The 12850-nt window shown below is 48.2% G+C and overlaps 1 protein-coding gene across 2 annotated transcripts in view; it reads right to left on the bottom strand.

Annotated features, from left to right (window-relative positions):
• The window catches only part of LOC118397490 (cell adhesion molecule DSCAM-like), a 139619-nt gene that overhangs the window by 16271 nt on the left and 110498 nt on the right, over positions 1-12850 (bottom strand). For both annotated transcript variants that reach the window (XM_035792276.1, XM_035792278.1), the window contains exons 12-15: positions 1047-1243; positions 694-790; positions 349-477; positions 15-182 (exon numbers count right to left, since the gene is read on the bottom strand). In XM_035792276.1, the coding sequence (XP_035648169.1) occupies positions 15-182; positions 349-477; positions 694-790; positions 1047-1243 (591 nt within the window). The remainder of the gene's footprint in view (positions 1-14; positions 183-348; positions 478-693; positions 791-1046; positions 1244-12850) is intronic.

Genomic DNA, 12850 nt, shown 5'->3' with positions numbered 1-12850 from the left:
CTGCGTGGGCTGACCTGCTTCGTCAGTGGTGATAGTGAGCTCGTTGCTGGTATCGCTCTTGCCGATGTCGTTCTTGGCAAAAATGCGGATGTTGTAGGTGGAGGAGGGGTGCAGGTCTATAATGGTGGCCTGGTTCAGCTGGGGGGACACGTCTTTTGTTATCTGGGCTGAATTCCACGAGGCTGGGGGAAGGGGCAAACACAATGAACCTATTAGCATCTCTGTATGACATGACAACCAACAACAAACAAGTTTGCTAATGCAGAAACATATTTAGTTATAACTATGTCATATGCAATTTCCTATGGATTTATCACGTTATTCCATAGGCCTATATGCCAGCACTACCTGATTTGTTCTTGCACTCAATGTCATATCCTGTGATGGGGCTGTTTCCGTCGAAGCCCATGGTCCAGCGGAGGGCAATGGTCCGGTCTCTGACCTCTCGGATCTCCACCTCGGGAGGGTCTGGAGGTTCTAAACGGGTTTAACACCACACACACGCACAGATTAGATAGAGAGGTTAACCTGTTCACTTAGTTGTCCTGACAAGGAGAAAACAAACTGCAGGCTGAAGTTAACTAAGGCCCAGAGATGTTGGCTTATGTAGTCAGGAACAACTTACAGTAGCAACAGAAAGGTTCCACTGTGAAGAAACAGGTTAAGAAGCTGGAGCAGAAGCCAGGGGTTTACCTTGTACTGTTAACTGAATGATCCCTCTGTCTTCACCATAGGAGTTGATGGCATGGCAGGAGAAGAATCCAGAATCTTCCCGAACACTGGGCAAAATCTGAGGAGAGGTCAAAGGTGTTTTTAACCAGGAAGCATCACCATAATGCACCATCATAGTTCAGTATTCAACTGATAATAACCTCTGGTTATTTTATAGGCTACACAAAATCTCCAGCATCAATCACTTCAAGTTCAAAGGCTACTATAACTATTCATGCTATATTGAGAGCGTACTATACTAATACCAGCTCAGTACAAACACAACAATATACATCACCCCCTTTTGAGGTGGAGGCCCCAGGCCCCCAGCGCACCTTCAGAGTGGAGATGACCTCGTCAGCCACCTCTTTGACCGCGACGGTGTAGCGGCTGGTCTCTGGGTTGATGATGCGTTCCTCCTTCTCCCAGCGCACCATGATGGGCTTCTCCCCGTGGGCCGTGCAGCTCATCTCCTTCTGCTGGCCCACCGTGGCCATGGTGGTGTTGGGGTACGACGTGATCATGGCTGGGACTGAGGGAGAGAGGGAGAGGAAAGAAAGGGAGAGATTGATGCAGAGATTGTAACTTTTATTCAACTCAACAGAGGCTCATACATTCTCCTTTAACAATTCACTATAAGTTCACAGACTGGCCTCTGCCACCCTAAAGCCTAAGGGGGGACTCATTCCCAACATGAGAATAGTCAACTATGGAGAGGCATGAACTCCCATTTAGATCGCCCTGGTTCCCACAATATATTGAACACTAATGGTTCAAAAACAGGCCTTCAGGTAAGCAATCTGGTCTCTGCTACAGCATATTTGCTACAGACAGACAGCAACTGTTTACGTGTTGTTCCTGAGGCAGAGCGTCTCAGACAGAGACAGAGACAGAGACAGGGTGCTACGGAGCAGAGGAAAGCCGTGACTAGTCTGAACTCCCCATGGTGTGTAGAGCTCGTCTGGCGTTACGACACTATGACGCACCGCGCTTATTAGCAGCGGCTATATGTGTGTGTGTGTGTTTGTGTGTGTGTGTGTGTGTATATTTGGGGAAATACCCCAGTACAGCTATAAACTGCTGCAGGTGTCTTCTACTACTGTACAGATACACAACACAGTCCTGTACTGTCTCACATAGGTTTGTGTAGATCACAGTTACATTGAAAGCCTTAATGGTACAACCTGCTGTATTGATATCTGTTACCAAGGCAGCACATGCTGTATGTACAGTGCATTGTTGCTGATGTTTCAGAGAGGAATGGACTTCAAAGCAGATAAAATAATGTATTGTATATGAATGTGTATGTTTACTGTATGTGTTTAACAAGATCATCCATACAGTACATCCTACTGGCTAAGACAATGGGATAAGTCAGGGGGCTGGTGCTGTAGCCATTCTCCTCTGTGTGTGTGTGTGTGTGTGTGTGTGTGTGTGTGTGTGTGTGTGTGTGTGTGTGTGTGTGTGTGTGTGTGTGTGTGTGTGTGTGTGTGTGTGTGTGTGTGTGTGTGTGTGTGTGTGTGTGTGTGTGTGTGTGTTAAAGGAGCTGTTTCTCCAGAAGCTAAGTGGGTAGTACAAGCAGAGAGGACTCGTGGCACGTCTCAGAAACACTGTCTGAGAGCATGTTCCCCTGCAGCAGTGTAACTGTGATCTCTCTCCTCTCTCTCCTATCCCACCAGGACAGCTATGATTTAATGATGAGAGCCCACTTTGATTATTCATACACAGCAGACAAGACAACTCCTCTGGCCCCACTGCTGTCTCACTACCTCTCCACACACACACTCAGAGCCTCAACCTCTCCGCCGTCTTCTACACACACACAGTCGCACACCAACACAAGAAGGCAACACTCATACACAGAACACACACATACACACACAAATTCAGAGAAACAGAGAAAGACATGCAGAAAAAACAAACCACACATAATCCCAGGTGACACACTCAGAGGGGTGTGTGTGTAGGAGGGAGATGCGGCTCTGCTAGCTGACAGCCCGTCTCTGACATGATTGAATGTGTCAGACTAAGGTCTGCCAACGTTTAAGCCTCATCTCTTATTCACTCTCAAGCTACGCCAAAGAACGCTGATTTATTTAGCGTGACAACTATGAATTTTAAGTGAGGCACATTCAAAAATCCTCCTCAGCCTTCTCTAAATGTTATTGCTCCTTAACAGGGGTAGTTTCTACATCTGAGGCATCAGGCAGCGCCGTGGCGGGCGGAGTCAGCAGGGGACCTGCCTGATGTTCTCCTACTCCTGCCCCCGTGAGACCGAGGGCATGCCTTGATGAGCGCTCCGCCTTTGTGGGGAGGGGGGAAGAGGGGGAGCCGGAGGAGGGGAGAAAAAATTCAGAAAATAAGAAGAATCCTAGTTCTGACATTCCTTTCGAACAACACAGGCAAATGATCTGCTATTGTTATCACACACGTACCTCTGGCACATAACCTAGCTCCATCACTGTGTGATCAGCACAGGTCCACATGATCAAATTGCAGGGAAATGTCTGTCTGCTGTGGCTGTCTGTTAAAGCTACAGACTGCCTCCTCTGTGCTGTCACAGTGTCATACTCAGTTTGCTGTGACACTCCCAGTACTGCTACAGTAAAGGCCTCAGGTGTCAAAGATGACCGAAAACAAACAGGCAGCTCAAGGTGTTCTCCATCTTAAACCATCCTCACAACAACCTGAGACTTGTTAAAGAAGGTTGGGGGACAACAAAAGGCTGCTCTCAGCTAGACTCCTCTCTCCTGCCTACATTCACCAAACAGCCCTCAGTAGCCCCCCAGGCTTCCAGTATTCTTTTTGATGGCCCATAATTGCTTCGTTGATGTATATTTTTTAATATCCAGCGATGTTACAGAGCCTGGTAATAAAGCGCAGTAGGGAGAGAAAGAGAGAAGGGGAGAGAGAGAGAGCGAGACAGAGAGAGGGAGGAGGTTTCTATTCCTATCTGTCTGTCGGGTCCCAGTCAGGGCTGGCTATGTGTCCCTGGGCAGAGGGAGACTGAGGAGGAGGTTTCTATTCCTATCTGTCTGTCAGGTCCCAGTCAGGGCTGGCTATGTGTCACTGGGCAGAGGGAGACTGAGGAGGAGGTTTCTATTCCTATCTGTCTGTCAGGTCCCAGTGAGGGCTGGCTATGTGTCACTGGGCAGAGGGAGACTGAGGAGGAGGTTTCTATTCCTATCTGTCTGTCAGGTCCCAGTCAGGGCTGGCTATGTGTCACTGGGCAGAGGGAGACTGAGGAGGAGGTTTCTATTCCTATCTGTCTGTCAGGTCCCAGTCAGGGCTGGCTATGTGTCACTAGGCAGAGGGAGACTGAGGAGGAGGTTTCTATTCCTATCTGTCTGTCAGGTCCCAGTCAGGGCTGGCTATGTGTCACTGGGCAGAGGGAGACTGAGGAGGAGGTTTCTATTCCTATCTGTCTGTCAGGTCCCAGTCAGGTCTGGCTATGTGTCACTGGGCAGAGGGAGACTGAGGAGGAGGTTTCTATTCCTATCTGTCTGTCAGGTCCCAGTCAGGGCTGGCTATGTGCTCACTGGGCAGAGGGAGACTGAGGAGGAGGTTTCACTGGGCAGAGGGAGACTGAGGGGACTGAGGTTTCTATTCCTATCTGTCTGTCAGGTCCCAGTCAGGGCTGGCTATGTGTCACTGGGCAGAGGGAGACTGAGGAGGAGGTTTCTATTCCTATCTGTCTGTCAGGTCCCAGTGAGGGCTGGCTATGTGTCACTAGGCAGAGGGAGACTGAGGAGGAGGTTTCTATTCCTATCTGTCTGTCAGGTCCCAGTCAGGGCTGGCTATGTGTCACTGGGCAGAGGGAGACTGAGGAGGAGGTTTCTATTCCTATCTGTCTGTCAGGTCCCAGTGAGGGCTGGCTATGTGTCACTGGGCAGAGGGAGACTGAGGAGGAGGTTTCTATCCCTATCTGTCTGTCAGGTCCCAGTGAGGGCTGGCTATGTGTCACTAGGCAGAGGGAGACTGAGGAGGAGGTTTCTATTCCTATCTGTCTGTCAGGTCCCAGTCAGGGCTGGCTATGTGTCACTGGGCAGAGGGAGACTGAGGAGGAGGTTTCTATTCCTATCTGTCTGTCAGGTCCCAGTGAGGGCTGGCTATGTGTCACTAGGCAGAGGGAGACTGAGGAGGAGGTTTCTATTCCTATCTGTCTGTCAGGTCCCAGTCAGGGCTGGCTATGTGTCACTGGGCAGAGGGAGACTGAGGAGGAGGTTTCTATTCCTATCTGTCTGTCAGGTCCCAGTGAGGGCTGGCTATGTGTCACTAGGCAGAGGGAGACTGAGGAGGAGGTTTCTATTCCTATCTGTCTGTCAGGTCCCAGTCAGGGCTGGCTATGTGTCACTGGGCAGAGGGAGACTGAGGAGGAGGTTTCTATTCCTATCTGTCTGTCAGGTCCCAGTCAGGGCTGGCTATGTGTCACTGGGCAGAGGGAGACTGAGGAGGAGGTTTCTATTCCTATCTGTCTGTCAGGTCCCAGTCAGGGCTGGCTATGTGTCACTGGGCAGAGGGAGACTGAGGAGGAGGTTTCTATTCCTATCTGTCTGTCAGGTCCCAGTCAGGGCTGGCTATGTGTCACTGGGCAGAGGGAGACTGAGGAGGAGGTTTCTATTCCTATCTGTCTGTCAGGTCCCAGTCAGGGCTGGCTATGTGTCACTGGGCAGAGGGAGACTGAGGAGGAGGTTTCTATTCCTATCTGTCTGTCAGGTCCCAGTCAGGGCTGGCTATGTGTCACTGGGCAGAGGGAGACTGAGGAGGAGGTTTCTATTCCTATCTGTCTGTCAGGTCCCAGTGAGGGCTGGCTATGTGTCACTAGGCAGAGGGAGACTGAGGAGGAGGTTTCTATTCCTATCTGTCTGTCAGGTCCCAGTCAGGGCTGGCTATGTGTCACTGGGCAGAGGGAGACTGAGGAGGAGGTTTCTATTCCTATCTGTCTGTCAGGTCCCAGTGAGGGCTGGCTATGTGTCACTAGGCAGAGGGAGACTGAGGAGGAGGTTTCTATTCCTATCTGTCTGTCAGGTCCCAGTCAGGGCTGGCTATGTGTCACTGGGCAGAGGGAGACTGAGGAGGAGGTTTCTATTCCTATCTGTCTGTCAGGTCCCAGTCAGGGCTGGCTATGTGTCACTGGGCAGAGGGAGACTGAGGAGGAGGTTTCTATTCCTATCTGTCTGTCAGGTCCCAGTCAGGGCTGGCTATGTGTCACTGGGCAGAGGGAGACTGAGGAGGAGGTTTCTATTCCTATCTGTCTGTCAGGTCCCAGTCAGGGCTGGCTATGTGTCACTGGGCAGAGGGAGACTGAGGAGGAGGTTTCTATTCCTATCTGTCTGTCAGGTCCCAGTCAGGGCTGGCTATGTGTCACTGGGCAGAGGGAGACTGAGGAGGAGGTTTCTATTCCTATCTGTCTGTCAGGTCCCAGTCAGGGCTGGCTATGTGTCACTGGGCAGAGGGAGACTGAGGGGGAGGTTGCCATATTGGATGGAGATGGACTACAACTGACTAAGAAAACAATCATCCAGTAGCATTATTAAAAGGTATGAATTGCAAAAACTGCCGGTCTTGAAATTGTGCATGATGAACAGAACATTATAGAGTTTCATTTAGGGAAATCCAGGGAAATCCCCAAAACATTGGTATATCAAATAAAATGAAAACATCTTAATGTAGGATTTCTAGTTGGCTAAGGTGTACACATTTTGAGGGAAATGTATTATCTGCACAGCAGGAGAAAAATCATTGTATCTTTTTGATCTGTACCCCTTCTCTGTAGAAGAGAGGGACTGAAAATAAGGTAGAACACCACATGCAAATAGCTGTTCCCCTGTGCCCTTACTTAGTCTGTCTCTAATTTAAGTACTGATGGGTTTAAATGAAGCAGAAACGCACTGAAGAGCTTCATCGGCCGGTGACACACACATGCATGCACAAATGTGCACACACACACACACACAGGATAGTTAGGAGAGGGAGGGCAGGCAGGCAGCAGTGCATACTGAAACACTAATGGTCTTCCTTTTCAATCCACTCAAGCGAATAAGTACACTTTTACAGAAAGCATCTTGAGTCTGAGTGCACAGTTCAGGGGTTATAAGGCATGAAATGTGATATTATGATGAGTGACAAGAGTACAGCTGTACCATCATGTAATGATAGCTTCCAACCCCCCAGTAGCATGATGGATACCACTAACAAAAGCCCCAAAGACATCACAACTCTGGGATTTTTGGATAATCAGAATTTCCCCTCTCCAAGATGTCGATCGTCATTAAATTAAAATAGTCTTGAGAGATTTGAGTAAAAATAAACAGGAAATGAGAGTAGGCTATAGAAGAGAACGAGCAGGAATCTATAAAGTAGTGAATCTATACAGCTCACTACACAGAGACACGCTCACAGTAGGTCCCCTTTACAATTTGTGTTACTGTAACGGCCCTTTCTATAACAGCCCTAAATCTCCCTGCGTCTTCCTGATGAAGCTTTTGAAGGCTTACTGAATCTGGTGGTCAGGAGCAGCTCTCCACCTACCTCCTCCATCCTAACCTACAGTACAGTACAGTACAGTACAATGTAGCCAGCTCACACATACACACACAATTACAGTAGGCTATGAAAGACTGAGACTGATACATTAAAAGCAAATCTCTTGCTCTCCCCTCCTCCCCCTGTTCATTCCCAATGATATTGTGTGTCCTGGGGCGTGCTGGTCTCAGTGTCATGGTGGAGGCTGATCTGGGACGGAGGCTGGGGTGACGGTGCTGTGTGAGGATAATACGCTTCAACCCTCATTTCATCATCTCTCCTCGCCGGGCATCGTGGAAAAGTAGGCCACCACGCCACGCAATGCCTCACTGGGCAATACCCCCCAAACACACACACACACACACACACACACACACACACACACACACACACACACACACACACACACACACACACACACACACACACACACACACACACACACACACACACACGCACAATTAAATGCATATAGCCTACAATACACCCACACACGCATATTTACAATACATACACACACACTCCTCAGGCCGGCCCAGCATTCTTCTCACAGGCCATACAGTACAAGGATGACTGGTTGGGTGGAGCCACTTTAATGCCCTGTTCTCCTGCACAATTACTCTCTCACACTCACTCACCACCACACTGCCACAGAACGCTGCGATGACAACAGGAGACAAATACCTCGAGGGAAAAGAAGGTAGAGAGGAGAGGAAGATACTTTCTTGTGTCTGGAAGTGTATTGCTGTTGTTGGGCATGGCTACGGTGTACAGCCAATGGTCTGTCAGTGATAAGTAGGCATTAATCAACTGCTTAGCTACTGTTTATGGCATGCTGACCAATGACCTGTGTGCTAATGTGAAAAAAGTAATGGTGCCTGGGCCCAGCCAATTGCTGATTGGCTGTGTAAATTTGCTGTCTCTAGGAGGGCTGAGAGTCAGTGTCACCACAGGTCTAGCCGCTGCATGGCAACCATGGCCTTCAGTGAGCTAATGTACTGATGGAAACACAGAGTGCTACATAAGCACTTCCATGTTAGCCTCATTAACTATGACAAGCTCATACTGTACAGTACACTGGGTGGAGTAGGCCAGGGCATCGTAGCCATGCTAGCTAGCATACAGCCACTGTCTGTTGCATCTGTGAACAATGGCGCCGGAGGGGAGGGCTGCCGTCTTATCGGCTTTTAACCAACCATGCTATTTTGTTAGTTTTTTTGCATTGTTCATAACTTGTTTTGTACATAATGTTGTTGCTACCGTCTCTTATGACCGAAAAGATCTTCTGGACATCAGAACTGTGATTGCTCACCTCAAAATGGACAAATAGTTTTTGTTAATCAGTCGAATGGAAGGGATATACTACTACAGACACCCGATCAGGCCCAGATCCCCATGATTCGCTGGAGAAGGAAACAGAGATTTAGTGGAAAAAGATCAGGGTGCCTTGCGAGGATGAGGCGACGAGTGGCTAATCTGCCCTAGCCTTCCGTCCTGCTAGCTAATGTTCAATCGCTGGAAAATAAATGGGACAAGCTGAAAGCACGTATATCCTACCGATGGCACATTAAAAACTGTAATATCTTTTGTTTTACCGAGTCGTGATTGAACGACGACATTAAGAACATAAGGCTGACGGGTTATATACTCCATCGGCAGGACAGAACAGCAGCCTCTGGTAAGACACGGGGTGGGGGCCTATGCATATACAGTATGTGAACAACAGCTGGTGCACGATATCTAAGGAAGTCTCGTGGTTTTGCACGCCTAAGGTAGAGTATCTCATGATAAGCTGTAGTCCACACTATCTACCTAGAGAGTTTTCATCTGTATTTTTCGTAGCTGCCTACATACCACCACAGACTGATGCTGTCACTAAAACCGCGTTCAATGAGCTGTATACCGCCATAAGCAAACAGAGGCGGCGCTCCTAGTGGCCGGGGACTTTAAAGCAGGGAAATTTGAATCCGTTTATCTCATTTCTATCAGCATGTTAAATGTGCAACCAGAGGGAAAAAAATTCTAGACCACCTTTACTCCACACATAGAGACGCATACAAAGCTCTCCCTCGCCCTCATTTGGCAAATCTGACCATAATTATATCCTCCTGATTCCTGCTTACAAGAAAACATTTAAACAGGAAGCACCAGTGACTCGGTCTATAAAAAAGTGGTCAGATGAAGCAGATGCTAGCACAGACTGCAATATGTTCTGGGATTCTTCCGATGGCATTGAGGAGTACACCACATAAGTCAGCGGCTTTAAGAATAAGTGCATCGAGGACGTCATCCCCACAGTGACTGTACGTACATACCCCAACCAGAAGCCATGTATTACAGGCAACATTCGCACTGAGCTAAAGGGTAGAGTTGCCGCTTTCAAGGAGCGAGACTCTAACCCGGAAGCTTATAACAATTACTGCTATGCCCTCCGACGAACCATCAAACAGGCAAAGCATCAATACAGGACTAAGAACGAATCGTACTACACCGGGTCTGACGCTCGTCATTCACAAGGCCGCAGGGCCAGACGGATTACTAGAACGTGTACTTCGAGCATGCACTGACCAACTGGCAAGTGTCTTCACTGACATTTTCAACCTCTCCCTGTCTGAGTCTGTAATACCAACATGTTTCAAGCAGACCACCATAGTCCCTGTGCCCAAGAACACTAAGGTAACCTTCCTAAATGACTACCGACCCATGGTAGTGGGCTACGTTTGTAGCCATGAAATGAAAGGCTGGTAATGGCTCACATCAACACCATTATCTCAGAAACCCTAGACCCACTCCAATTTGCATACCACCCCAACAGATCCACAGATGATGTGATCTCTATTGCACTCCACACTGCCCTTTCCCACCTGGACAAAAGGAACACCTATGTGAGAATGCTATTCATTGAGTACAGCTCAGCGTTCAACATCATAGTGCCCTCAAAGCTCATCAATAAGCTAAGGACCCTGGGACTAAACACCTCCCTCTGCAACTGGATCCTGGACTTCCTGACAGGGCCGCCCCCAGGTGGTAAGGGTAGGTAACAACACATCCGCCACACTGATCTTCAACACGGGGGCCCCTCAAGGGTGCGTGCTCAGCCTCCTGTACTCCCTGTTTACTCATGACTGCACGGCCATGCACGACTCCAACACCCTCATTAAGTTTGCTGATGACACAACAGTGGTAGGGCCTGATCCCCGATTACGATGAGACAGTCTATAGGGAGGAGGTCAGAGACCTGACCGTGTGGTGCAAGGACAACAACCTCTCCCTCAACTTGATCAAGACAAAGGGGATGATTGTGGACTACAGGAAAAGGAGGACCGAGCATGTCCCCATTCTCATCATCAGGGCTGTAGTGGAGCAGGTTGAGAGCTTCAAGTACCTTGGCGTCCACATCACCAACAAACTAATATTGTCCAAGCACACCAAGACAGTCGTGAAGAGGGCACGACAAAACCTATTCCCCCTCAGGAGACTGAAAAGATTTGGCATGGGTCCTCAGATCCTCAAAAGGATTTACAGCTGCACCATCGAGAGGATCCTGACGGGTTGAATCAATGCCTGGTTTGGTGTCAGAGGAAGGCCCTAAAAATGGTCATCGACTCCATCCACCCTAGTCATAGACTATTCTCTCTGCTACCACATGGCAAGCAGTACCGGAGCGCCAAGTCTAGGTCCAAGAGGTTCCTAAATAGCTTCTACCCCCAAACCATAAGACTCCTGAACATCTAATCAAATGGCTACCCGGACTATTTGCATTCCCCCCACCCCCTCTGGAACACTGGAACACTGTTGCGACTCTCTGTTATCATCTATGCATAGTCACTTTAATAACTCTACCTACATGTACATATTACCTCAATTACCTCGACAAAGGTGCCCCACACATTGACTCTGTACCAGTAGCCCCACTATTGTTATTTACTGTTGCTCTTTAATTTGCTATTCTTATCTCTTACTTTTTTTTTGTGTATTTTCCTAAGACGGCATTATTGGTTAAAGGTTTGTAGGTAAGCACTTCACTGTAAGGTGAACGAACACCTGTTGTATTCAGCACATGTGACAAATAACATTTGATTTTATTTGATCTTCTCAGTGTCTTAGCCGCACCATGATCAGAGACTCTGTCTAAATAGATTGTTCATGCTTGTTTACACCAATCAGAGTAAATATATGAAACACAAAGGCATGAGATGGAACCTAAAAGCCTGTGTGAATTTATGATGTGTACATGTGAATGTATGGTTACTGATGTGTGTGAGAGGGTGTGTGAGAGGGTGTATTTATTTACATTATGTGAATCTGAATGGATGCATGTTAGAGATAGTGTGCGCGCATGTGTGTGTGTAAATGTGGCATTGTGTGTACTGTAGGAGCACACGTGTCTGACCATATTTGCATGTGTATGTCTGTCTATGTGTGTTTGTGTGTGTGTTTGCATTATTATGTAGCAGTCAATGCCAGGAGGGAGCTGCATTTGGCTCTGACAGAGAGAGCGACTTAGCAGGGGGGCTCCTGCAACAGCTTGATAAGAACAGCAACAGAAAATAAGCTCTCCTCACATCTGAGCACCATCAAATGAGAATACTTCCCCCACGCATCTAAGCCAGACTGGCAGTGCCAGGAGACTGGTGACCAGGTCATTAACATACTCCACATTCTGCAGCCACACCAGTCAACACAGCAGAGAGAGAGACACCACAAACTGTCTGGACTCCAATACAAAACCATGTCCTTCTTTCAGTATGTCATGACTCATCACTCAGACTGTGTCTGTTTAAACGGTGTGATGATTCAATGTACAGTTACTACAGTAGCCTATAGGCCATCTGAGCAACCCTAAGGTCCATTGTTCGAAACCTTTGGAATGACAGTGTCTAATGAGTGACCTCATGTCACTGAACTGTATCCCAGTTCCTCTTGGTTCTGTCTCAGGTTGGTTTTGTAACCAGAAAGTGATTAGTGATGCTACAGTTAGTTACATTTGGCTGCTGCTGGTACTGATTAAAATAGACCTGGCAAGGCAGGTCCTCTCCCTCTTGTCATTCACACATGATGTCTACAAGGCTATAGGAGAACACTGTAATACAAATCAATACGCAGCCAGGGACAGGGCTGATACCAGTAGATAACATATGGGGTGGTACAAGACATGTCTGTGACTTCAGGGAAATACAGATTGAGAGATGGCATGAGAGATGGCATGAGAGATGGCATGAGAGATGGCATGAGAGATGGCATGAGAGATGGCATACAGTAGATAACAAATGTGATGCAGGCAATGTAGTACAAGTAGGGCAACAGTATCATTATCATACACAGACACAGACAAACAGACTGAAAGAGAGAGAGACAGACAGGCAGACAGGCAGACAGACAGACAGACAGACAGACAGACAGACAGACAGACAGGCAGGCAGGCAGGCAGGCAGGCAGGCAGGCAGGCAGGCAGGCAGACAGACAGACAGACAGACAGACAGACAGACAGACAGACAGACAGACAGACAGACAGACAGACAGACAGACAGACAGACAGGGTGAAAGAGTGAGATAGAGATAGAGAAAGCAGGGCAGAGAAAGAGAGAGCACAGTGGTGTAGTGGTGTTGTGCT

Source organism: Oncorhynchus keta, chromosome 18, assembly GCF_023373465.1.
Source record: "Oncorhynchus keta strain PuntledgeMale-10-30-2019 chromosome 18, Oket_V2, whole genome shotgun sequence".
Taxonomy (NCBI): domain Eukaryota; kingdom Metazoa; phylum Chordata; class Actinopteri; order Salmoniformes; family Salmonidae; genus Oncorhynchus; species Oncorhynchus keta.
This window is presented reverse-complemented; position numbering and strand designations above follow the sequence as displayed.